Raw genomic sequence first — 26,664 nt, 5'->3', positions numbered from 1 at the left:
AGTTATTCTCTTCCATGATTCAGGTGGGTTCCAGCTATCCATCCTTTCTGACATCTTGTATATGAATGAAGAAGGGTCCAAACTTTTAAATGAAGAGAAGTGTGTGTTAATACATGTAACTTACGGAAAAATATAATTAATTATAAATATGTCAAATTTATCCCGAACACCCTGTATATATATATATATATTGCAGAAGATATAAATATGTTTTTCTTGAGATATATATATATATATATATATATATATATATATATATATATATGTTATATATTGCAGAAGAATATATATCTTATATATATATATATATAATTCTTACTTCACTCACTGTGCTCATATACTTTAGGCTTACAGTCTTTGTGGATGAGATTCACATTTAAAATGATATTAAGAAATTTCATTTTAAATGTTTTGGTTTTAAAGTAACAAAAGAGATTTAAGAAATTCAAATGGAAGATTTTTTTTTTGTACTGTATCTACCATCATATTTGTATGAATTTTTATGTGGGTGCTTGTGTATGTCATTCATTTTTTGCAGAGGTACTAATTGTAACATTTTCTGGAATGCTTTCACTGTCTCCCCCTCCCTCATATATGTGTGTGTGTGTGTGATCAGAATACAAAGTTTAAAGTATTTATTCCACTAAATTTCACTGGATATATTTTTATTTTCAGAGCACACCAGATAGCAGTATGGTGTCTAAGACAGATATTTCATCATCGTCATCTTATGAAGTTCGATTTGTAGTTCCCTATGGCAAGACAAGAAACGAGATCTCAGAAAACATGAGGTTAGCTTTTAAAGAAATGGATAGTCACAATTTAGAACCATCTTGGATATCAGGAGAAGAATGTCTTGAAATTCAAGAGAAGTTAGCAAAACTTTTTATTTGTGACCCATTTGAAGATATGGCATATGAACACTTAATCTCTGTAAATTGCAGAGTTATGGGGCCATTATGTATTCTCACCTGCATTAATCTTGGTGAGACACTGCCTAAAAGACCTTATCCAGTATATAGCCTAGCAGTGCGAAAACTTGTTATTACGTGCTCAAATGTTGAACGACAGATCAGAGAAGATATTGCAAAAAAAGTACAGTTGATGGGAGGGTTGTTTATTAAAGACTTGACTACAAGTGTGACTCATCTTGTTGCTGGTATGTAATTTCATTAATAATTAACTGCATAAATATTTTCTGCTAGTTGAACTGTAATATGTACAGGACTGTTTTTCTTGAGATAAATGAGTAATCATTCCTTAAGTATCATGTTTTATAGCAATTGGTGAAGGAAAAAAAAAAAGTTAAATTGATTAGTCATGTTTTTTTTTGGGGGGGGGGGGATTCTGCATAAATATTTTCTGCTAGTTGAACTGTAATATGTACAGGACTGTTTTTCTTGAGATAAATGAGTAATCATTCCTTAAGTATCATGTTTTATAGCAATTGGTGAAGAAAAAAAAAAAAGTTAAATTGATAAGTCATGTTTTTTTTTGGGGGGGGGGGTTAGTCAATAAGGAAATAAAGTATACAATGATAGGAAGTAGCATTTAGTTGTTATTGGCATAACATTTATATTTCTTCGAGTGGTTTCAGAGATTCCTTTTCTTTTTCATGTGTGTGTCATCTGTGCCTTACAAATGCACTGATCATACACAGTACACATGAAAAAGGAAAAAATAAATTCACGTGCAACTTTTTTTCAAACTAAATCTTTATTATTTTTTTATTTTATTTTATTTATTTTTTGCTTTAACATATGTATTCACAGATGATTATAAATGTTCCAGGTAAGATGATTTATGTAAACATTCTTGAGAAGAGGCAAAGATAAATTGTGGATGAAAAACCTAGGAAAGAATAAGCTGATTTCAGATCAGATAAAGATTGTCTGGATATAAATTTAAGACTAATAGTTGAAAACTCATGGGAATATAATAAAGTTCTGTATTTCAGTTTTATATATCTGGAAAAGACATATAGTAAAGTGCAAAGAAAGAAGGCTATTCAAAACACCATACTTCTATGATGAGTTGTTACATTATACAAAATGGTGTATAGCCTATACTCATCCTAAGGCTAGAATTGAAGGATGTAGGTGCTGCTTAGCAGCCTACTGCTGTGTAGGAAATAACTGGCCCACTAAAAGTTGGCCATTTCTTTCAAACACAACACGAGAAAATAGTATCTTAACATAAAGACATGCTTAAACTCTTAAGAGAAGAGGCAGAGAGGTATTAAATAACTTGTAATTGAAACGTATATTAACTTAATTGATAATGTTCTTGTGGTGTAATCCAAATACTGTTTAGAATCATACCCAATACAGGGAAAATTATGTTAACCAATCAGCAGACGGTCTGATCACTACGCAATAGTCCGTGACACAGCAGAAAACCCGAAAAGTCATCCAGTAACCCCTGCAGTAAGAGTTCCATCGAGAAAAGGACATGGCCTCATTATCTGACGAATCAAAGACAGCTGAGTGAGTGACATAGAGAGTGAGGGCGCTCGCCGTTAAGATGTAAGGTGCAGCACGCACCTCAAACGCTCTCTTGTTTCTGCATTTTTCGGTGTTCCAGTTCGAAGGCCGTGAGGGCTGAGGAAGCTTGTCGCCGGTGTCCAGCAACTTTCCACGTTGCTGTGGGACCCGATGTGTACAGGACATCCAACTGAACAGCAGACAGGGCCATTGGTGAGTTTTCCGCCAATGTGATGATAACGAAGGAGCCACATTTCGAAAAGAATTAATAGAGATAAACAGCAGAGCGACAAGGAAATCTTGCCACATCCGAGGAAGGACCAGATCTAAAACAAAGGAACCATCTCATTAAGGAAAATAGCCGGTAAGGTGCATATCTTTTAACCTATATATATATATATATTAAGTGCTATAAAACCAGAGAAAGCAAAAAGGAGGAGAAATTTAAGCATAGCCCTGCTCGACCCAACTAGAAGATCCGTTTTTGGACTGAACGTCTTGATTGGACCTTCCTGTTGTAATATATAAATTTTGTGTTCGAGTGATGCTATAGTGGGACAGTTAAGTGATGATTTATTATATGAGATACGAGTGAAGGCACTGCTTTGTGCATTAAGCCTGTGACTTGTATAAGATTTATAGCAAGGAGTTTATTTTAACTAAAATAGTAATTGATAAAATTGAGTGAACATATTATGTATAATCTAGTTAACTTTGTATTGCCAAAGCTTGCATAACCACTGCATATCATTTAATCTTAACGCAAACCACGGAAATACGATCAATTAACTGATGCTCCTGGAATATAATTATATGAGCCTGCATATTAAAAGAGGGATTGAGTGAGCTTATTGCAGTTGCGTGAGCATTCATGCATGAACTTATTTCTTTTATATTATTACTACATGATTTCCTATATATGAATTTTAATTGTATTAAAATGCATTATTCTAAATCAAAGTTTGTACGTTCTGTTGCTTGAGACTGACTTACCACTTATAAAAGTTCGAACCTGTGTAAGTGGGGGGGGGGGGCATTTAGTGTGAGAAAGTAAAAGGGGGAGCTGCGACTGCACACCACTTGTTCCCAATGCTAGATAATATTGTCATATTGTCAAGATAGTAGAGTAAGCGTAAGTATCAGGAACTAGTTACCGGCTGGTGCAGTCGATCTAAGATAAATAAATTTGTCGGAAGCTAATTTCTGGTACAAGTAACTTTAAGGCATAAAACTAAAAATAGTAGTAAAGAAAAGAAAGATAGTAAAACAAAAACTAAAAGAGGAACCATAGATATAACACTACATCCTTCAATTCTCAGTGTGTTTTAATAAACATCTATATGGATTGCATGAAGAATGAAGATAGAAATGCAGCTCTTTATTTTATGCAGATGATATTATACTACAAAATAAATCCATTACAAGTCTTCACAATTGTTTAAACTAAATGCAATAACTGCTGTAACATTTGGTATGAAAATCAGAAATAAAACCAAGGCTAACCATGAAATCAAGTAGGGGCATGGAAAATATCCACTGCATTCTCACTTGAGAACTGCTAGAACAATTACATCTATTTATGTTTTATATATATATATATATATATATAAAAAAGACAAATTCATTGTGAAAATATATAATAGTATAAACAAGGATGGTATGGTAGAGAGCCAGTTGAATAAATTTATGTGAAATAAGAGGAAGCTTTTGTAGTTCATTTGGTAAAGAAAATGCCTTTTGGTTTGGCAAGAGTTGAAGGCAAGTTAGCTTATCTGATCTTATATGAAGGTGACTAGGTTTTTCAACTTTTATGACAGACAAAATGACTAGAGATAAACTCAGTTAACATAACAGACCATACAGATAATATTAACTGCTTTATCAGTGCATTAATTTTCTTAAGCAGGCTATGACAGACCAGAACCCTGACGTAACAATATACAAGACAGTGTTGAAAACAATTTTAATTTATGGATCCAGAAGTTAGGTTAGAAATATGACAGTTGATCAAAGACTAAAGACCACAAACGAGACGTCTGAAAAAAAAATTAAAAGGGAGAACAGGTGGCATTAATAGCAGAATGATATCAAAAATGAAGATATTAGAAAGGAAACTTGACACTGTATGAACAGAGTTTGTGAGATGGTATAGTTACTTTTGGAATATGGTCAACAGAGTGGGAGACAAAAGTTAGCAAACTGGTATTTGATGACAGAAAAATAGCCCAGAACAAGAATAAGTAAACTGATGTTCTTACACTGAAATGTGAGCAATCTGACATTGTTTTACACATAACAAATTGTACATTAACTTGGAAGATGATTGTTGATAGCATATAAACTTAATTATATAGTACTATCATAGTATCCTGTAGATCCCCTTGAGAATACATATTGGAAATCAGTGTTGATGGCAGGAATCACGTTGAAAAGAAACGTGTACAAAAGTTTTAAAAAGAATCATAGTTGAACTGCTCTCAGATGAGTACCATAGCCTTAAATACACAAACATTAGGGAAGGCCATAAAAGCATATGGCAGGGTTATTTGCCAGAAAAAAAAAAAAAAAAAAATAGAATAAAAAATTCTTTAGCAAGTAAATCATCACATATCCTCATAGTTCGTAAGAAAAGTCAAATATCTGTAAAAGCACCTAATTAGAAGTAATGGAAAGAATATAAATGCATTTTTGAAAATTATGGAGACAACTACCGTGTTTGAATAAAAACTTTAGTTTAATATAACTAAAATATACATTCGACGTTTCGACCTTTATGTCAAGGTCATCTTCTGGAGCATACAACTATACACAGGAAACAAGCTATACTACAATCAAACTGGTTTGTTAAAGACACTGACCAACTGCGACAACAATTGTTGGCCTGACCTCTGGTGAGAAAAAAAAATAATAAAAAATTATACATCAACGCTTAGAGTCCTATTATTAGTGTTGTCTACTATATACATATATTAACATCATTCCAGCCAGTTGGTATGGAATGGTTTCTAATACTAGCTAAGGATTGGCTAGAGTCCTTAGCTAGTATTAGGATCTTTCATATTAGGTAAGTGAATGTGTGCCATCCAGATCCTTGGAAGTTTCATGCCATCTTTGTTGTTGATATTTGGGTGGTTTATCAGGATTTCGCAGGATTCCTTAAATTTCCTTTCTTACCAGGTTTTTGTGTGGTGTAAGGAGCAGGTACTTTTCCAGTTGATTTGGTGTAAGGTGTTGAGTGCGTGGTCTGAGAGGCCTGTCAGACCATGCACTCAACACCTTACACCAAATCAACTGGAAAAGTACCTGCTCCTTACACCACACAAAAACCTGGTAAGAAAGGAAATTTAAGGAATCCTGCGAAATCCTGATAAACCACCCAAATATCAACAACAAAGATGGCATGAAACTTCCAAGGATCTGGATGGCACACATTCACTTACCTAATATGAAAGATCCTAATACTAGCTAAGGACTCTAGCCAATCCTTAGCTAGTATTAGAAACCATTCCATACCAACTGGCTGGAATGATGTTAATATATGTATATAGTAGACAACACTAATAATAGGACTCTAGCGTTGATGTATAATTTTTTATTTATTTATTTTTTCTCACCAGAGGTCAGGCCAACAATTGTTGTAGCGGTTGGTCAGTGTCTTTAACAGACCAGTTTGATTGTAGTATAGCTTGTTTCCTGTGTATAGTTGTATGCTCCAGAAGATGACCTTGACATAAAGGTCGAAACGTCGAATGTAGATTTTAGTTATATTAAACTAAAGTTTTTATTCAAACACGATAGTTGTCTCCATAATTTTCAAAAATGCATTCGGATCACCGTGTAAGCCTAAAAGAAAGGAAAGAATATAAAAAATGAATGTCATTAAGGTGGCAACGTGTTTTAGAGTCTGTTAAAATTTTTTTAGGAATATAGAACCAACAAAAGGAATTGGAGATGTTAAAAGTAAAAGAAACCAAAAAGATCAGAATATGTCAGCTGTCTGGAGTAATTATGTTGAAAAATTATTAAATGAAAAAAAAAAATCAGTCACAGAAATTCAATTGTACTATCACTATGCATGAAGATTACAGTAATGAATACATTTTTGTATTTCAGATATGTATTTTGTTTTTCCCATGAAAAACTGAAATGTAGAAAGGCAGCTGGAATAGATATTATTTTACTAGAAATGTGCTAATATGAAAATATAAAAGTTTTACATTAGCTACCTTGCATCATTCACATGGTGAAATTTCAGATGATTGGATAGATTTCTCACTGAACCCTTATATAAAAAGAGAAATAAAAACAATGATTATAGATGAATTTTTGCATTGAGTGTTCTAGGTAAGAATTACCGTATTTTTCGGACGATAAGATGCACCCCAAATTTATGAGATGATTTTTAGAAAAAAATATTTTATTATATAAAGATATTTACAAATTCTTACTTAATTTTTATTTATTGTTACAATCATTTGTATTAGCAATATTCAGTTCATCTTTACTCTCGGTACTATCACTGGTCTCGTTAATGTCACCGTTTGTATTACTTTCATCTGAACTATTGTTGTCACACCCTTCGAAAACTGCGTCATCTTCGGTACCATCCATCGCATTACTTATCCTGCATTTCTTAAATGACTTTATAATTGTCTCTTCTTTTACAGTTTCCCATGAATTTTCACCCAGGTACATACTTCTGAAATTGTTGGCCATTTCATACGTCCTGTTGCTGTAACATCGTGATTTGGCTTTGCCATCCATTTGTTCCACTCTTCTCGCATAAAATTTTTGAATGGTTTATTAATAGATCCATCCAAGGGTTGTAATTGACTTGTAAGGCCTCCAGGAATGACAGCTAATTCTGTATTCATTTCTTTAGAAGCTTCTTGGTTGATTCTGTTTTATTCTCTCTGAATTGATCCCACACTAACATTGCAGGCTTTTTAAACTATGCACCTGGACGTTTTGCCCATATCTTTTGTATCCATAATTTCATTCCTGTTTCATCCATCCAGCCAGCCTTTATCTTGAACATGGATTTTCATCTCTCGGTAACGTTTTTCTCTTGAAGATTAACATGGGGATAGTTTTGTTCCGTCCGCACAACAAGCTAAAACTACAGTGTTGTGAGTTTTTTCATGACCTGTTGTTTTGATCACTATTGATTTGGTGCCTTTTGAATCTACTGTCCGATTTGAAGGAACATCAAAAAGTTAGAGGCACTTTATCCATGTTCGCAATTTGATTAAGCTCAAAGTTAAATTTCCTTCTCGCTGATATGACAAATCTATGGAATTCTATAATTTTAGCTTCATAGTCAGCCGGCAATTTTTGGGCTAGAATGGTTTTGTATGCATGCATAATCCGTGTCTTTTCATAAATCTAGAGCACCAAGACGGTGATCCGGTAAAATCTAAAATTCCATTAGCAGTTGCCCATCGTTTCGCTTCAAAAATTATCATTTTGTAGAAACAGATATTCCCATGTTTCGATGATTTGTTACCCAATTTTTCATTTGTACTTCTAATTCTGGCCATTTTTCTAGGTGCGAACGGAATGTTTTCTTGTGTTTACATAGCAGTTTTAATTGTTCCTCTTGTTTTCTCCACTCACGAACCATTTTTTCTGTTGGTGGTGGACCAAAATGTCTTTCTGTTGCTCTGTTTCCATATTGTTTTGCATAATTTATCACATTTAATTTATAACTCACGTTATATGAGTCTTTTTTGTTTTACACTCATTTTTTCTAAGTTTAAGATAAAAATTTTAATGACTTATAAAAAATAATTCAAATGAACCGTACAAAAGCTCACATGTTTACACATTAATGACTATTGATGCTCTAAATCGGTGATTCACCCACATGCAGCGAGATAATTAGGTAGCAAAAGAAAAGAGTGAGAGAGTTAGAATGATTAATCTTTTGCCACGGTATGACAGTGAAATGTTTAAAAGGAGGGCCATAATTGCGAATGACTATGCGTGGGTTATGTATGACGAGTGGTGTGGAATTTGTGGACGTGTGGAGTGAGTTCGATGGGCGAAGGGATCTATATAAGATGGATGGCTTGCATTTGAATGGTTACGGTGTAAGAAGACCTTGAGAAAGTGTTGCCGAATGTGGTGGATATGCAAATTCAGGGAAACTAGATTTATTTGGGGGGGGGGTAGATATACGGTCCTTAGGGAGGCAGTTGAATGTAAGAATGAATATAATATGCCCGAGCAAATAAGGACAACAAATCAGAGTGGGATAGTTAATATAAGACATCAAGGTAGGGTTGGGGCGCTAATGGGGGTCTTAAATTCATGTACACTAATGCTAGGAGTATTAGGAACAAGAAGGAAGAGTTTTTAGCCATGGTTGGCACTTCCAGACCACATGTTATTGGTATTAGTGAAACATGGCTGACTGTAGATGATATAGCTAGTGGGATTGAATGTGATGGGTATAGTGTGTTCAGGAATGACAGGGAGAATAAAATGGGGGGAGGAGTATTGTTGATTATAGCTGATGAGCTGCAGCCAAGGAGAATAGAAGTTGAATTGCAGGATAGAGAAAAGAGCACATTTGAGGCCATTTGGTGTGAGATTGTGGCTAGCAGAACTAAATATACAATTGGGTGCTGCTATAGACCAGGTGATGGAAAAGATGGTGGTGACAGTATGCACAAGCAAATAGAAGAAATGAATGGAAGGAGGGTGATTATTATGGGAGATTTCAACTATGGTCGCATTGATTGGAGTGAGGAGAGGACACACAGGAGGAAGGAATTGGATTTTATGCAGTTATTAAGGGATAACTATCTGTGACAGCATGTAATGGAAAATACTAGGGGTCAGAGAGTGCTTGACTTAGTAATTACATCTGAGGATTTGGCTGTAACAAATATGACCACATTGCCACCAATCGGTGAGAGTGGTCATAGGGTCTTGACTTGGGAGGTGGCTAAAGGTGTAGAATTTTCAATTAAGACAGGGTACATGTGGAATTATCGGGCTGGAAAGTATGACAAGCTTAGGAGTTTGATTGGTTCAGTGCCATGGCATGTACAACTGCAAGGATCAGAAGTCGATAGTGCATGGGAGGTAGTTAAGAAGTGGTTGCATGAAGCAATGGCTGGCTGTATACCTAGAGTCCGAATAATAAATCAACTAGGGGTTAAATGGATGAATAACACCATTAAGCTTGAGCTGAAAAAAGAAACAACTATGGAGGGAATTTAAGGAGAAAGGTGACCGGCAGGCACACGAACGGTATAAAGTGCAGGCCAGAAGGATAACGAGTGTGGTAAGAAAAGCAAAAAAGGATTACGAAAGAACATTGGCCATGCAGGCTAAAGAGAATCCTAAACAGTTTTTTAGATATGTAGCAAGTAAAAGGAAAAATGTACATGGCAGAATGATTTTAAAGAATGCCGATGGTAGGGAGGTAACTGAATCAGTTGATATAGTTGAGTTACTGAGTGAGCAATTTGCAAGAATATATCATCCAGGTGGTGACATTCCAGAAACGAATGTACCAGTAGATTATACGGGAATTGTGGTGAATGAAGTGGAGGTGAGTAGTCTATTGCATAACCTCAATGTCAATACATCTGTGGGATTGGATGGTATACCAGCTCGTGTTGTACGAGAAGCAGCTAAAGAATTGTCAGTACCCTTGACCATTTTGTTTAATTTGAGTCTCGGGTCTGGGTTAGTTCCGAGGGGGTGGAAAGAGGGGAAAATAGTTCCACTGCATAAAGGTGGTTCCAAGACTGCTGTTGTAAATTACTGACCGATTAGCATATCAGGAATCATTGTCAAGGTCTTAGAGAAATTAGTCAAGAAAAGAATACAGGATTGGATAGATGAAAATGGGATATTGTATGGGGGACAACATGGTTTTGTGAAGGGTAGATCATGCCTCAGTAACTTGCTCACTTTTATAACACAGTGACAGCTGAACTGGATAGGGGTAATGGGTTTACAGTAATACTACTGGACCTTGCCAAGGCTTTGGATAGAATACCACATAGAACCCTAATCAGTAAACTGGAGCAGATGGGGATAGATATAGGGTTGGTGAGATGGATAGGAGGGTGGTTGAAGGAGAGATACCAGAGAGTGGTTTATTCAGGAGTGGAGTCTAAAAGATGGCTTGTGACTAGTGGAGTGCCACAGGTCTTTGTTCTTGGACCACTGCTTTTCAATTTGTTCATCAATGATATAGGAAAGGATTTGAGAGGAAGTTTTCACTTGTTTGCTGATGATGCAAAGTTGGGTAGAGCAATTATGAGTGCACAGAATGTCAAAATTTTACAGGATGATTTGGATAGTTTGGAGGACTGGGATAGGAGAAATGGATGTCAATTTAATGTGCCAAAGTGTAAGGTTATGCACTTTGGGGTGAAAAGAATAGCAGCAGTATATCGCATTGGTGGAACTGTACTCCAGGAGATTGATGAGGCCAGGGATTTGGGAGTGTTGGTGGATGGGGAATTGAAGTTTAGGGGGCACTTTGCAAAAGTGACTAAAGCAGCTCACCAAATCACTTGGCTTCTGAAAAATACTTTAACATGCAGAGACAAACAAGTTGTTCTTCCTCTGTATCGAGCCTTGATAAGACCCCATTTGGACTACTGTGCCCAGTTATAGGCACCAGGGTTTCTTCATGATGGGGAGGAAGTGGAGAGGATCCAGAGACGAGTGACCAAGATGATAGCAGGTCTGTGGAACGAACCTCATGAGAATAGGTTGAAGATTTGTGTGTTGCAGAAATTGGTCGATAGGCAAAGGAGGGGTGATATGATTGAGACATTCAAATTACTGAAAGTTTTCTATAAGATTGATCCAGAAGATGTTTTTGAAAATATGACTGGTGGTGGGAGGACTAGGGGCCATGAATGGAAGCTGGGCAAGAGTGTGGTTGACAAGGGTGTTAGAGCTAGGTTTTTTACTTGGAGAGTGGTGAATGAGTTGAATAAGCTTCCAGAGTCTGTTGTGGGTGCTATGACCGTGAATGAGCTCAAGGCAAGGTATGATAGATACTGTGTGAATGTCGAATAGTTGTTCTTGACATGATGTTAGGGCCTCCCTCGATGAGTCTGTCGACTCCTTGGAGTTGCCCGGAACAATAATAATAATAAAAAATAACTTAGGTACCTACCTTCAGTGGCATACTTACTAATTTGATTAACATATTGTGCTAGTAATTGAACTTCGGTACAGTGTAAAGATTCGTATTTTAATGTTACCTTCGGACCATAAGATGCACCCCAATTTTAAGTCAATTTTTCTATGTAAAAAGGTCCGTCTTATGGTCTGAAAAATACGGTATGTTAGCATACTCAAGAAGAGAAACTTCAGTTCAGGCAAATGGAGTCATTGAAACAAGATTTTTACTTTAAAACAAATAGTTTAATTAAACATCTCATTTAATTGGTGTCTCACTGACACCAATTATGTTGACATAATTAGTGTTACTGAAAAAAGAAGACTAAAACAGGTGATATACTTCTAAGTAATAAAATGTTCTATTCAGGCTGTAGTGATAAGGGTGAGGAAGGAGTAAAGTACAAAGATAAACTTTTTAAGTGTCAGTTTAAAGCAGAGTGATGTCAAAATTTTTAAAATGGGAGATTGAATAATGAAATGAAATAAGTGAAAAAAGTAGTGGAAGATTTTTAAGTAATTGTAGAACATAGCTGATATAAAGAAATGAATCCCAAACATGTAGAAATGTCTGGGATTTTGTTGGATTTCTGTTCAGTATATGGACTAGTTGTTACTAAAGTCACATAAAGAAAACACACAATAAAAAAAAAAAATCTTATTGACTACATTATTGTTGATATTAATACAGTATCTTCAGTTTGATTCAGAATGCAAAAACATATGGAGGATTTGAAATAAAAAGTGAATGTGTGTAGTTTTCAGCAAGAGAAAATGAGTATCAACAAAAGAAAGATTTGCACTGAAGTTTTAACAAGAATGAAATTAGAGTAGTTTTCAGAGGTGAACTGTATTCCAAAATATACAAATATTTAAAGAAAAGTGAATGGTTTGAACAAACACAAAAAAATCTTAGAAACTGAATGGCAGAAAATGTAACTATTCTTTCTTTGTTGAAGGATTCAGCCAGGTAAGCACGTGATGAAAATTGTCCATAAGGATTTTAAAAAAAATCATCATGGTGGAGGGCAGACTCAAAAGTTAAAGATAGGAAAGAAGAGATATTGGTTGTTGCTGACAAATACAATGAAAAATACAGTACTAGAAAATACAATGTAAAAGTAGCCAAACATAAGTCATGAGATAACTGTTAAAAAAAAAAAAAAAACATTTTGAAAATGTCAGAATGTTCTGAAGTCTGTTGCAAAAGCTTCAAATTCAGAATATATTACTGTAAACAGAATCACATGTGATAAAGTGACAAAAAAACTATGGATAAAGATATTCTAGCCATCTGGGAGAGTTATTTGAACTCTCTCTCTCAGATAGTCATTAAATGAGAGAAGTCTGTCAGAACATCAGTGAAAAATATCTTGCAAGAATGCAGTCAGGAATGTATTGAAGGTGGAAATGCTACCAGAAATCTAGCTTTCAACATTCCAGAAATCTGAAATGTTGAAAGCTAGGTAGCAACAAAATGATCAAATATTGAGGTCTTACACTGGTTACATAGCATTTGGTCTAAGTGATTATACCACCTTAAATTAGCTCATCTCACACATTCTTGAATTCTGAGAGTGGTGTCAAGTTCCTTTCCAATATTTCCAAGCCTCCATGGATCGAAGACTGATTGCAGGAGGTTGAACACTCACAGACCACAATGACTTCATGCCTTGCCTTTGAATATATTCAATGCTGGAACACTCACCACCCATCCTTGCAATGCATTTCACTCATTCACCACCCTCAAGCAAAAAATCTCCTTTTCACTTCCTTACTCACATGACCTTTGTACAATTTCCAGGGATGACCTCCAGTTTCTGCATCAAGCATTATCTTATTCAATAATTCCCCAGAATATATTTGATAGGCTCCTCTCATCAGCTTGTATATCTCAACAATATCACTCCTCCTCTTCCTACCACCAAACAAGCTCTGAAGACCATATTCCTCAAACTCTCATCATACCAAATATTCCAGAATCATGATTCAGTTTTAGTTTTCACTTCTTTAGTTTGCGCTCTCTCTCTCTCTCTCTCTCCAATGTTTCCTTATCGCCAGAAAATCAGATCTCAGTACATAAATCCAAATTAGTCATAATTAATGCCTTATAAAGTTGAAGTATCACTTCCTTATCTATACATGTCAGCATTCTTTATGTTATAGCAGAAGTTTTCTGGGTAACAACTTTTGCAATGTCCCCTGAATCTTCAGTTCTCTATCCACCAAGATCTCCAGATTCCTGATGCTAAATGGTCTCAAAGCCCTTTTTTAAGTCATTTCTTAAAGTTATTATAGCCTTTTTTCAAGTTTCACATTGAGAGGACACAACTCTTCCAAAATCATCAGTAATACCCCACCTCCTCTTTTATCCTTTTCTCTCTTTTCAAACATGCTATAATGATCATATTCTATTCTCATAAGTACATTATCCTCTATGAAGCCTATTGGCTCTTTATTTAAGTAATTTATGCATGCACCTTTTTGACCACTCGTATTGCAAAGTATAAAGTTCTCTTCGCTATAACCTCGGTATTACCTGGTCTACCTACTCACTGATGAGACCTCAATAAAGGTTGAAACCGGTCTGGGTTTCAACCTTCCACCATAATGTATAATATCAAACATCTCCTTGGAGATGTGTTTTTACATTATGGGTAATACTAAGAATAGTGATCAGAACTTTACCCACCTTTGCAGTGAGTTGCCCTGGTGTTGAACTATGTGCTTTTGCTTATGCTACAGTCCGCCGAAACTTTTATAGTTTGCTATATTCGGCATGAAACTCTTTGATTCCTATCTTTGTGTTTCTTATTCGGCTTTGAAATAATGTGGGATTTAATATCCCCTTAATTTAAATAATGTTACATCATTATTTAAATTAAGGGGATTTAAGTAACATTATCCTCTGTTAACCACATCTCACTGACACCAATGACACCAATGGACTGACTAGCTGTATTAAGGCCACAACCTCTACATCCTTATTCCTAATACTCCTTACATTGTTATATAAGTACAATAGCTTACTACTAGTCCCCCCCCCCTTCCTTCCCACAATTCCTTATCTTTGATCTGTTGCTCCCAATGAAGCCATTGCTGATCCTTCATCCTTTATCTCACATTAGTTTTGGTTTCATAATACTCTCAATCCCACCATTTAGTTTTCCTTTCCCTTACTGGCTACACACTCTCCTCCTCTCATTTTTATTTTTAATATGATTCTGTTATTGATATCATCTGTTCACTTTCCTAATTTTTCTCAGTACCCATATCTGTGATCGTCTTGGATGAACTGTTTTATTTCTAACTCAGTTCATAGATCCATAAGTTAAAATTGGATTGAACACCGTCTTGTATACTACTAGTTCAGTATTTTCACATGAGTAAAAATATTCCATATAAATTTGCTTATCCATAAAAGCTTTGTTTATTTTCTTATCAATTTTCAAATTTAATTTGCCACTTTGCTAAAAAGAACTATCTAAATAATGGAAATATGTTTCTTTTTCTATAAGTTCTCCACTGAAAATGCTATTGATGTTTTCCATTTTTTTCCTTTTTTTTTGTAATTTTCAACTTTCATGTGAATTAAATCTTAGATAATCCAGAAAGGCACTTCAGGCATCCAATAACAAGGTAATAGTTTATTAGGTAGTAGTAGTAGAGAGTAAATAACAGTGGAAATAACGTGCACCTTTGTCTCACCTGATTTTATATAAAACTATCTTCCTTTACACACTTTGGTTCAAGAAGCAACTAATAATGTAAACTTAATTCTGTAGTATTATCATAGTATCATGTATCCCATTTGTGAGTACTTATCAAGAAATTATCATATATATACTCAATTTATCATAGCTGCTATCCCATTCTGTTTTGTTTTCATCATGAACAGTAATTATTATCATTACTATCATTACTTTTTATAACTTATTAAGGATGGAATGTGTTTATTTTAGCATAAATACATCCTATTTATGTAATCCTAAATAAATAAATAGCAGCCAGCCTGGTTGGCTAAGTGGTTAGCATATCTGCTCGCCTGCCAAGAGGCTGTGGGTTTGAATCCCACCAGGGACATGGATGTTTGTGATTGTCCTGCTAACTTTTTTTTTTTTTGTGAAAAGGGAATCTGTGACCCTATCATTTATTCTAGCAGAAGGCTTCACTCCCAAATCCCAGTGAGGTACAGGAGTGACTATACGGCTTCAAGATGATGTCACATGTGAATAAGTAACTAAATAAATAGCATAAATAGTAAAAAAAAAAGTGTTGATAGAGCTATCGAGGAATAGAACGAAAAGAACAGATATGATAGAGACCTTCAAGTTGGTTAAGGGATTTATCAGATTAATGATGATGATATTATCCTGTATTTTCACCACTAGGTTAAGGCATCTCCCATTATGGGAGAATTGGGTCTACTTCTCCCATGGTGATCTCCAGTCCATCTTGGGAGAGTGTATATATACTTGTATGAATGAAGGTGAAAGACAATCACAAACAACCAGTGGCATACCCAAAAAAGGGGAAAAAAAAACACTAGAAAATTTTCCAAAAATGTTTTCCTAATTAAAATTAATTTTTTTATTTATGTTGTGTTGTGTCTTCTATTTCTATACTACTTATGAATTAGCGGTCACATAAGGTGTGAATACCCTATAGCTCTCGGGAATCACGGTCGTTGTGAACGAGGTAGTGCTTGGGCTGACCGAGCGCTACTTCTTTTGCCTGAGCCGGACCAGAGGAGATCACGGGTTTCATGTATTGGCGATCACTGCAGATGCTCAGTCATAGGTCGTAATCTGTGATCCTATCATATGCAATTCATAGTGTCTATTCTCAAATTGTCTACTCAACTCTTCCTCCCCCCAAGATTAAATCCTGATTGCGCCACTACAAACAACCATGCCCTAGGATGGAGAGTTGTTGGTGAGAGTGGAACACATTGCCAGAGTGCATTGTGAATGCAGTGAGTGTAAATGATTTCAGGGTTCAGTATGATAGACGTAGTTGAGTGGGCCTGCCAGAATGAGTCAATTGACTCCATGGAGGTTAGTGTAATAATAATAATAATGTTGCTAATCTCTGCATGATGATGAGCTAATTCACTTTCAGTTTAAACAGCATTATTAAGGATTTCTTGTAATAGGCAGGATTTGCACCAAAGTTTTTCTAGCCAAATGGCATTGTTGCTGCTAACTGAGTTATGGAGACTATGGAGTCTCTCTCTCACACACACACACACACACACACACACACGTGCACATGTGTGTGTGAAATTTTTTAGTATCAGTTTGCATGCTTTAGAATAAACATTTACCAGCACTATCTTGTCTTTAAATCGTAAAAGTTTCAACTTGAAAATTCTTGATAAATTAAATTAAATTCCAGTCATTGATTTTAAGGGTTAGACTTAATCAGAACCCTAAAGCAGTGTTTATATAATAATGCACATATATTTTTTTTATAAAAACAGAAAACCTGACAGTCATTTGATGGACTAGTCTGGTTTTTTTCTCATGCTGATTGACGTGTTCGTAGATTTAAATCTTCAGCATCATGCATATCAAGGATTTAGGCCTAGCATGGCCTGTTCTGGCCTTAGAAGTCATCGTTTAAGAGGATGTCCTGGTTTTCTTTTTCCTAATGGCTTGTACTTTAAGGCCTGTTTTGGTAATCTTTCTGTTTTCATTCTTTGAACGTGTTCCATCCATTTATCTTTATATTTTTTAATTTTTTCTATTACTGGTTCTTGGTTTAATTCTTTCATAATTTCTTTGTTTCTTTTGTGATCAAATAAGGTATACTTTGCAGTTTTTCTCATAAACTTCATTTCTGCTGTTATTAATCTTTGTTTGTCTTTTTGTTTTATTGTCCAGATTTCATTTCCATACATTAAGACTGGTAGGGCTAATGTATTGTATACTTTTAGTCTAGTTTGTTTTTGAACTAGGTTTGGTTTAAATATAGAGTTAATTACACTGTTATTTTTAAATATTTTGCAATTTTTATGTTTATATCTTTTTCATTTTCATATGTGATCATCCTAGATAGTTAAATGAATTCACCTGTTCTAAGATCTTGTTATCTATTACTATTTTAGTTCTTGCTGGATCTTGTCCTTTAAAGGCCATAGTTATTGATTTTTTTGTTGATATTATCATACCATAATCTTTGGCTATCTCATTTAGATCTAAAATAGCTTTCTGTAAGTTATCTTCAGAATTTGTAATTATTATTTGGTCGTTGGCAAAAAGGAGAGTGTTTAAGTTCACTGTAGGAGAAAGTTTAATACCTTGATGTAAATTTTTATTTCATTTAAGTAAATATTAAAAAGAATTGCTGAGAGGGGACATCCCTGTCGGACCCCTTGGTTTATCTCTCTGGTATATGATAGCTTGTAATTTAATCTTATTTGTATTTGATTATTTTCATACATACTTGTGATAGCTTTTAGGATATTATTTGATATTTGTCTTTCTTTTAATATGCTAAATAATATGTTTCTTTTAACTTTGTCAAATGCTTCTTCAAAGTCAATAAATGCAATATGTGTTTCTAAATTGTATTCTCTTCTTTTCTCTATTATTAATTTTAGGCAAAAGGTCAGGTCTATACATGATCGTCCTTTTCTAAATCCATTCTGTACTTCTAAAATAAAGTTTTCAGAATATTTCATTAGTTTGCTATTTAAGATTCTGCTATATATTTTGTAACAGGAATTTAGTATACTGATACCTCTATAGTTTTTAGGGTCATCTCTATTACCTTTTTAAAGATAGGAATCACAATTGCTTTTTTCCATTCTATTGGGGGATACCAGTTGAATAAATTTTATTTAAAAATAATAAGAGTCTTTCTTTGAGTCTTCTTCCTGCATATTTATATAGTTCTGAACCTAGCTTATCTTCTTCAGGTGATTTTCCATTTCTTGTTTCTTTAAGGCTGATTTCTAATTCTTGTTTAGTTATTTCCTTTTCATTTTTGTTAATTGTTTGCCAGTTGTCTTTTTTAAAATATTTGTCTGTCCACAATTCTGTGTAGCAATTTAGAAATTCTTCTCGTTTCAATTCGGTGTTTAATTTTATGTTTTCTTTTGTATCTGCATTTAAATGTTTCAAAATCTTATATACATTGGGTCTTATTTTATATAAATCATGTTTAAAATTAGAAACAAATTTGTTCCATGATTCTCTATGTCTTTTTCTGACTTATTTTTTAGCTATGGTTCTTTTTCTTTTATATTCTATTTCATCTTCTAATCTTTATATTCTATTTCATCTTCTTTTACTGCTTAACCATTTGTGATAGGCTTCTTTTTTCTTTTTGATTATTTCTTTAATTGTATCATCCCAGATCTTCAGTTTTTTCCTTTTATTAAATTTTTTGGTCTTTCCTAACCTTTCATTTGCTACTGCATTGAGTATCATTTTTATATTAAGCCATTCTATTTCTATTTCTTCATTTTGTTTTATTTTATCTAGATATTGGTTAATTCTTTGTTCATATAGCCATTGTACATTTGTGTCATTCAATAGTCTAGTTTTATAAACAAATGTTTCAATTTTTCTTTCTATTCTTGTTACTTGTAGCCATTTAGGTAGTAATCTTAATTTTATTTTCACAAGGAAGTGGTTACTGTTTATTTCATATCCTCTGTGAGCTGTAACATCTAGTGAAAATTTTGATGTCTTTTCATTTAATATAAAATAATCTAATATTGATTTCCAACCTCTTGCTGCCCAAGTATATTTATGTATGTCTTTATGTTTATAGAAAAAATATTCATTATTTTTAGGTTATTATAAACTACAAAGTCGCTCAATTTTTTACCATTCCTGTTTAGAGTATGTTCTCCATGCATTCCTATATTATTATTAATTTTCGTGTTTCCAATTCTTGCATTAAGTCTCCTGCTAAAATTACGTAATCATTTTTATTTATTTTATTATATAATATGTTTTGTAGCTGATTATAAAAATCAGTATTATCCTGTTCTCTTCCTTCTTGTGTGGCATATAAACCAATTATTGTTAAATAGCCTCTATGTATTTTTATTCTAGCTTCTATTATTCTTTCATTCCATAATTTATAATGTTTTAACTGTTTTGAAAGGGAGTTATGAATCCAAATCATGACTTCTGCTTGTGCTCTTTGGTGTCTGTCACCTCCACTGTATATCACATTAAAATTTTCGGTTCTCATAGTTCCTTTTAATTTCTTTTTTTTTGTTTCAGTGATTACTGCTATTTTAAAATTTCTTTCATTTAATAGTTGGTCTAATTCTATTTCTTTATATGCTATTCCTTTTACATTCCAGATTGCTATGTGTATTATATTTTGTCATTTCCATTTTTGTTTTATCTTTATTCTAAGATTAAATCTTAGAACAAACAAATCCAAGACATTTTTATAAAAATAGGTGAAACCTTTTGTTGCATTCTTAGAATGTCCCATTTCCTTTGAGTTATGGATAAATCTTAAGGGCACCCTAAAAGAACATTAAATTTTGAATTTTGTCTTTGAATAACACAAAATTTTTAGCAATTGCTTTTATTTATATTTATTTATATTTAGCAATCGTATTTAGCAAAAGTTTCAACATCATGTTGTTATTTACCAGTATTTCCTGAATAGGTAGAAAATTAAATAATCTGGCAATATTTTTACAAGTGGATTAATTGTTTATGAAAGTTTCAGTTCTTTCCTTTAGCAGGTTTTTTTTTTTTTTTTTTGTGGAAAAGGATAGCAGGATGAACTAGCATATAAATAATTATCAGTATTTGTTGAATTTCTGTATACCAAGGGATCTATCTAGTTACTTTTTTTTTATCAATACATCCAGGAAGAAGAAGAGTTTGCCATATTTCCCAAATTCCCATGTAAACTTCCTCTTATTTTGGATGTGATTAAGAATTTGTGTAGTCCTTCTTTACATAGTGACCAAAATATTGCCTTGCACAAAGCTCTTTTTCTGCCTCTGTTGGTTGGTTGGTACTCCTGGTGGGAACATAGGTGAGCACATAACCAGATACAAATTCAGAGTAGTTAGGGTGTATTAATTTAGAACATCTGCTATCCTTTGTGGTTGGTATTGTACTAATATTTTTTATTATTTTTTTCTGGTGAAATGGGGGGGGGGGGAGCTTAAACCCTTGAGAATTCTATGTCCAATGTTCATGCTACATATCCTTCCCAAATACTCAGAAGAGCTTCTTGTCTACTAAGACAAGAGGATCTGGAAAGTTCTGATAAACACCTAGAACATTCCAGACCCCTCCCCCCCTCCATATATCTCGATACATTCCCAGAAATAATGATATCTTTAAATGCTTTTTGTTAAATTGTTTTTACTTATTTTAAAAATCATTGTTTTGGTTACTCTGTTAATTTTTTTTTTTTTTTAATATACTGTGGTGTTGTTATATGATTTGAAAAGTAATGCATGTTATATACAGGAAACAAAATCTGTGATACCTTGACAGCATGACCCTCCAGTACTTAGAACTGATTTCATATCTTCATAAATACATAATATTTACTCTCCATTAGGTATCATGTTATGTTATGCTTGAGCAATAGCTTTTACACTGTTTATTATTATTATTTGTTAATGGTCTTATTTTAAAGAATTTTTTTTAATTTTAAAAATTGCATTTTTATTTTAGGTGAAGTTGGATCAAAGAAATATCATGTTGCAGCAAATTTCAATATTCCTGTAATGTTGCCTGACTGGGTTGATGAGTGCTGGAAAAATGGACAGTATGAACAACTTCATGCAAGTGATAGTTGTTACGATAAATTTCGTTGTCCTGTCTTCAGAGGTTTTACTATTACAGTATCTCAGTTGACAGCAGAGGAACGAAGAAAGGCACAAGAATTAATTGAGAAAAATGGAGGCAAATATTCTGGCATTTTGCTGGCAAGAGGTACTACTCATTTAATTGTTAGAGAGCCAAAAGGAGAGAAATATAAGTATGCCAAAATGTGGAAGCTACATTGTGTTACGGTTGAATGGCTGTTTGATAGTTTGAAATCAGGTTATTGTAAAGATGAATCGTTATATCAATTAAATGAATTAGAAAATAGAAAATATAGTACTTCCACACCTGATGAAAATGATTCAGGTTTAAGACAACAGTTAATAGCCGACTGTAGTGCTATTGAAAATACTGTGACAAGCAGATTAGACGAAACTGTTCAGAGTAATGTAACTATTGTTTCTCTTCCTACTTCAAGAATTGCAAAGAAAAATAATTTTAATGATTTAGATTCACTTCAGTTAAGTAAATCACCTTGCTTTAATCAATTTCTTGATGGATGCAGAATTTTTCTTAGTGGATTTAATGGGAGTCATCTTGAAAAACTTCAGAAACTAATTAGTTTAACAGGTGGTACAAGATTTAGTAAAATGTGTGAAAGTGTGACACACGTTATTATGGGAGAAAAAGACAGTGAATTGATCAAGAAGATTAATGCTAGCTCTGTAAGACCACATATTGTAACTTATGATTGGTTGGTTATGTGTTACAAAGAGCAAAAGTTTGTTGAAGAAACTCCATATATGTGTGTTCAGAATCCTTCTTTGACTCTGGAAGAAATAATAGAGGAGTCATTTTCAGTATGCAGTAAAAACTTGGAAGTTAGCAAGATGGAAAGGGAAAGGACTGTTATTCCAACAACAGAAGAACATTTTGATGATGTCATGAAACAGTACCTGACTAATGATGTAAAAAAATACTGCTGAGCAAGAAATGTGTGATAATCAAGCCCAGAATGGTCAGATTGGAGATCACAAACAAGTAAGTGAAGCTAATCATACCTGTTTAGATGAACCTGAACAGTGCCTTGATAAATCATCAAATAAGTTATTTTATGGGCTCTCATTTATTATTATGGGATTTGGCATAAAGGATACCCAATTATTAAAAGAAATGATTGAATCTAATTCTGGACTAGTTTTTACTGGTCCTTCTCAGTTAACGATTGATATAGCAATTGTACCTGTTTTAGGCTTTGAAGGAGATGTCCCTGCAGAGAAAATTATTACCAACTGTTGGTTACAAGTATGCATTGAAGAAGAAACCATCTTACCATTTGAGTCAAATCCACTTTTTAAACCACTTTGTATTAAAAAAGGTTGTTATCCTTTAAAAGATTGTGTCATCTCATTTAGTCAGTATTTAGGAACGGAGAGAGACTGTTTAATGCATATTGCTGAAGTTCTTGGGGCAAAGTGCCAAGAATATTTTGTTCATAAAGCTAACAGAAACAGGGGACTTTTACCTAATACCCATTTAGTGGTCTCTAATCCAGAAGGAAGTAAATATGAAGCTGCCAAAAAGTGGAAGATACCAGCTGTGACTAAGTTGTGGTTGATTTCTACTGCAGAAATGGGTGAAAAAGCAAATGAAGAAGATTTTTTTGTAGAGCTGGATCCAGAAAATATAGATGTGCATAAAACAGTTCCAACTTTAAAAGTATCTGTGAAAAATTATCACAAGAATGAACCAGAAAAGGCTTTGCATACAACAATTGCAGAAGATATGGAAATAAAAGAATATGTGGACAAGCATGATGGTGACAGCAGTAAACAAAAAATGGATGAAGATAACATAATGAAACCTGAAAATACATCAAGACTTGAGAAAAATCTTGAACATTGTATGCCATCAATTCATGATGATTGTCAAACAAAAGATGAAGGTGTAATTGATAAGCCATTCAATAATAAAATAGCTTTAAGTGATAATGATTGTAATAAGAGCAATTCACCTAGTCAGTTTTTAAACCCAAGTAAAGAATATCATCCTATTTATGATGTTGGAGATCTGATGGTTTCTTTAGATACTTCAGAAAGTCATTGCAGTAAACAAAATACTGGAAGAAAGAGAAAATCTAGTTTTCCAATTGAAGAGATGTTTGATCAACATCTTTCTGTTGCAGTTAAGCATTTTATAAATCCTACAAAGGAAAAAGATGAAAAAACTGAAGAGCATAAGCAGGAGAATATTCCAGGTGAAATCTCAAATTCTTTTGAACATGATCTCCAGAAATTACATTCTGAACAGAAAAAGAAAACTATACTTTATGGAGTTGTTTTATGTGTTGCTAAAAAAACTGAGCAGTAAACAAGGTGAATTGAATGAAATAGTTGAGTCTCTTGGTGGAAATTGTTGCTGGAGCTACAGTACAGAAGTGACTCATTTTGTATTTCAAGGAAGAGTCAATGATATCTCCAAAGAATTTAGGAGTGCTAGAGAACAGGGGAAAAAAATCGTTTCACCTGAATGGGTATATGCTTGTAGAGATAGCAGAACCTGGGTTGATGAGGCACAGTTTCCTCATCATTATAACCCTCGGATGTCACTTTCTGGTCAGATATCAAAAGTCAAGCTTTCTGCTTTAAAAGAGGGAAAGCCTGAATATTCTGAAAATAGCAGTGGATGTAAATTAAGCCCCTTGGAAGAAGAAAAATCAAGTATCCCTTTTAATAGAATTAATAATGATGTTAGTAGACAATTAGAAGATTTTATTTCTACAACTGCAAAGTGTGCTAAAGTTGGAAAAAGACAGAGTCGTCGTCTGAATAGTTCAAATTCTGGTTCAAGTACACCTGAGAAGGGAATTACAGCATTGAAAAGGAGTCAGGCTCAGAATAGAATAGTTGTAGATTGTTCATCCATAAAAGATGCATCATCCTCACAGTTACCACAGCCAATTCCACCTGAACCAGCAGTTACAATAGTCGAATCATCTCGCCATCTAGAAAGTGCTCCACCAGAAGCATCTCAGAGTGTGCCAATTTCATGGGATGATCCAACTGGTAGAAGTGAAAGGGAAAGATTGTCAGAGCACCTTGCTCAAAATCAGCCAGACACACAAGATACTCAGACCCTCATTGAGAAGGAAGATTCTTGTAGATATCCTCTAAATAATGGATTTAAGGAAAATGAAAAAGTAGCAACAGTTAAAAAACAGGAAGAAAATTGTAAATATTCAGCTAAGATAGTTGAATCAACAGAATATACTCCAGTTGAGCAGTGTGCATCACTAAAATCAGAAGAAAAGTGTTCCAACATTAACAGTCAAGAAAATAATCAAGTTATCACAAACCATTTCAAATCTAATGATTTTATAGAAGACATTCATGAGGATTCAGATGATAGTGTTGATTCCTGTACAGATTATAAATCGCTTAAAAAGTTCATGCTTTCTGGATTATCAGAAGAAGAAAAAGTGGAATGCACAACTATTATTGAACAACTAGGTGGAGAAGTATCTGATAAAAAGATTTTTGATGAATCAGCAACACATCTTATTTTAGGTCAGCCATTGAAAAATGAAAAGTTCTTGGCCAGTGTTGCAGCAGGTAAATGGGTTCTTCATAAATCTTATCTAGATATTTCATCTCAGAAATGTAGATTTGTGGCAGAGGAAGAATATGAGTGGGGAAGCAAACTTACTCATCAAATGTTAGACAAGTTTCCACAGAAACTTGTTCAAGTAGCTCTTTGCCCATGCAGGTGGAGGATAAAACTTCAAAAAAATACAGATGAGATGGGTGCTTTCCATCACTGGAAGGTTATCATTTTTGCTGAGAAACAGAAGGCATCTACATATGGCAGAATTTTAGAAAGCGGTGGTGCAGAAATTATATCCCTTAATTCATTACTGGACTATCAAGGTATTACACATGCATTTTTTGAACTTTCCAAAAAAACTGCTTTAACAAAAATAGATTTACCATCTTTGCTAGAAGCAGGTGTTTGTTGTTTGAAAGCAGAATACTTAGCTTTTTTCTTGGTGGAGGACCCGCCCCCTCCCAAGGAAAAATATTTCATACCACAAGTAAATGAATTAGTACAAAATTCAAAAAAGAGAGGACATGGTGAATCTAGTGCCAAAACTGAAAAGAAACGGCATCGTCAAATATAAATGGATTATTTAATAACAGGTTTATATAGTTTTATTGTTGGTCAATGAAACTTTGTGTTGGTATACATACAACTAGAATGTATGTACTTTCTAGGAATGTATAGCATGGTATGAAATATTTAAAAATGTATATATTATATATAGCTATGTTTTATTTATGATTGGGAGAAATGATTGTATATCTTTACCACTGCCATTCTCCCCAAGGCTGAACTTAAACATGTGTCGGTTGCTTTGTATTTGCAGTGGAATATGAAAGATAGATGATTAAGATAAAAATTGCATTTATTTATATTACCACGTAATTTTTCTCAATTTTTTTTAAATGTTACTGTTTAGTTTTTACTGAATTTAAAAGTAATCTGGACCAAAAAATGTTTTAAACTATGGTGATGCTTTCTATCTTTTCTCTGATATGATCTTCATTCTTGAGCCTAATTATATATGAATTTGGAACTTGGAATCCTATGCAAGCACATTAACATTCTCTGATCAGCCTAAACGAACAGATATTATCAAAGCAGATGAACATAGAAATTACATCCAGTACTGGATTCATTATGGCTGCTCTTATAGCAGCCCATGCAAATGATTCCTACTATTACCATAGAAAGACAAATATAAGACAGAAAGGCTCTTCCTAGAGTCTACTTTAAACCTCCCCTACGCCTCCAATTTAAATAAATTCAGTTGTATCTTGCTTCCAGAAATTGAGAAACAGCAATCTTTTGACTTTCAGTTAGTGGCTAAGTTTATAATACTATTTCTCTCAAATATGATCTTTTTCTACTTCAAGCATGAATAGAATGTGATGGTGATCTTTGTCGATTTTGCTAATAAAATCTTGAAGTTCCAAAAGGCAAACTCAATGTCATCCACATAGCTGTACCACAAGGAATGCTAAGGGGATATGTTGTCTACTAACGTTTGTTCAAAACAATTCATGAAATAGTTTGTAAGGATTGGAGCAAAAGGGCCCATCCATGGCTTACCTGTTTAATTGTCGCCAGTGTTCTTTTTGAAGTGTTATGGTACAAGATAAAACATTGCTTAATATTTCAGGTTGACCTTACTCTAC

General features: G+C 33.9%; 1 protein-coding gene across 1 annotated transcript in view; it reads left to right on the top strand.

The window, feature by feature from the left end:
• mus101 (mutagen-sensitive 101) overlaps positions 1-25,775 on the top strand; it is a 57,905-nt gene extending 32,130 nt beyond the window's left edge. The window contains 4 exon segments of the mRNA XM_090397694.1: positions 676-1,159; positions 21,317-22,389; positions 22,391-23,761; positions 23,763-25,775. Of these exon segments, the coding sequence (XP_090253820.1) occupies positions 676-1,159; positions 21,317-22,389; positions 22,391-23,761; positions 23,763-25,586 (4,752 nt within the window). The 3' untranslated portion in view covers positions 25,587-25,775.
• Positions 25,776-26,664: the final 889 nt, after the last annotated feature.

Source organism: Typopeltis vanoorti, chromosome 9 (genome assembly GCF_054136105.1).
Source record: "Typopeltis vanoorti isolate ZY-2024b chromosome 9, IOZ_Tvanoo_1.0, whole genome shotgun sequence".
Classification (NCBI taxonomy): domain Eukaryota; kingdom Metazoa; phylum Arthropoda; class Arachnida; order Uropygi; family Thelyphonidae; genus Typopeltis; species Typopeltis vanoorti.
Note: the sequence above shows the minus strand (reverse complement) of the source record. Positions and strands in the feature narration are given on the sequence as shown.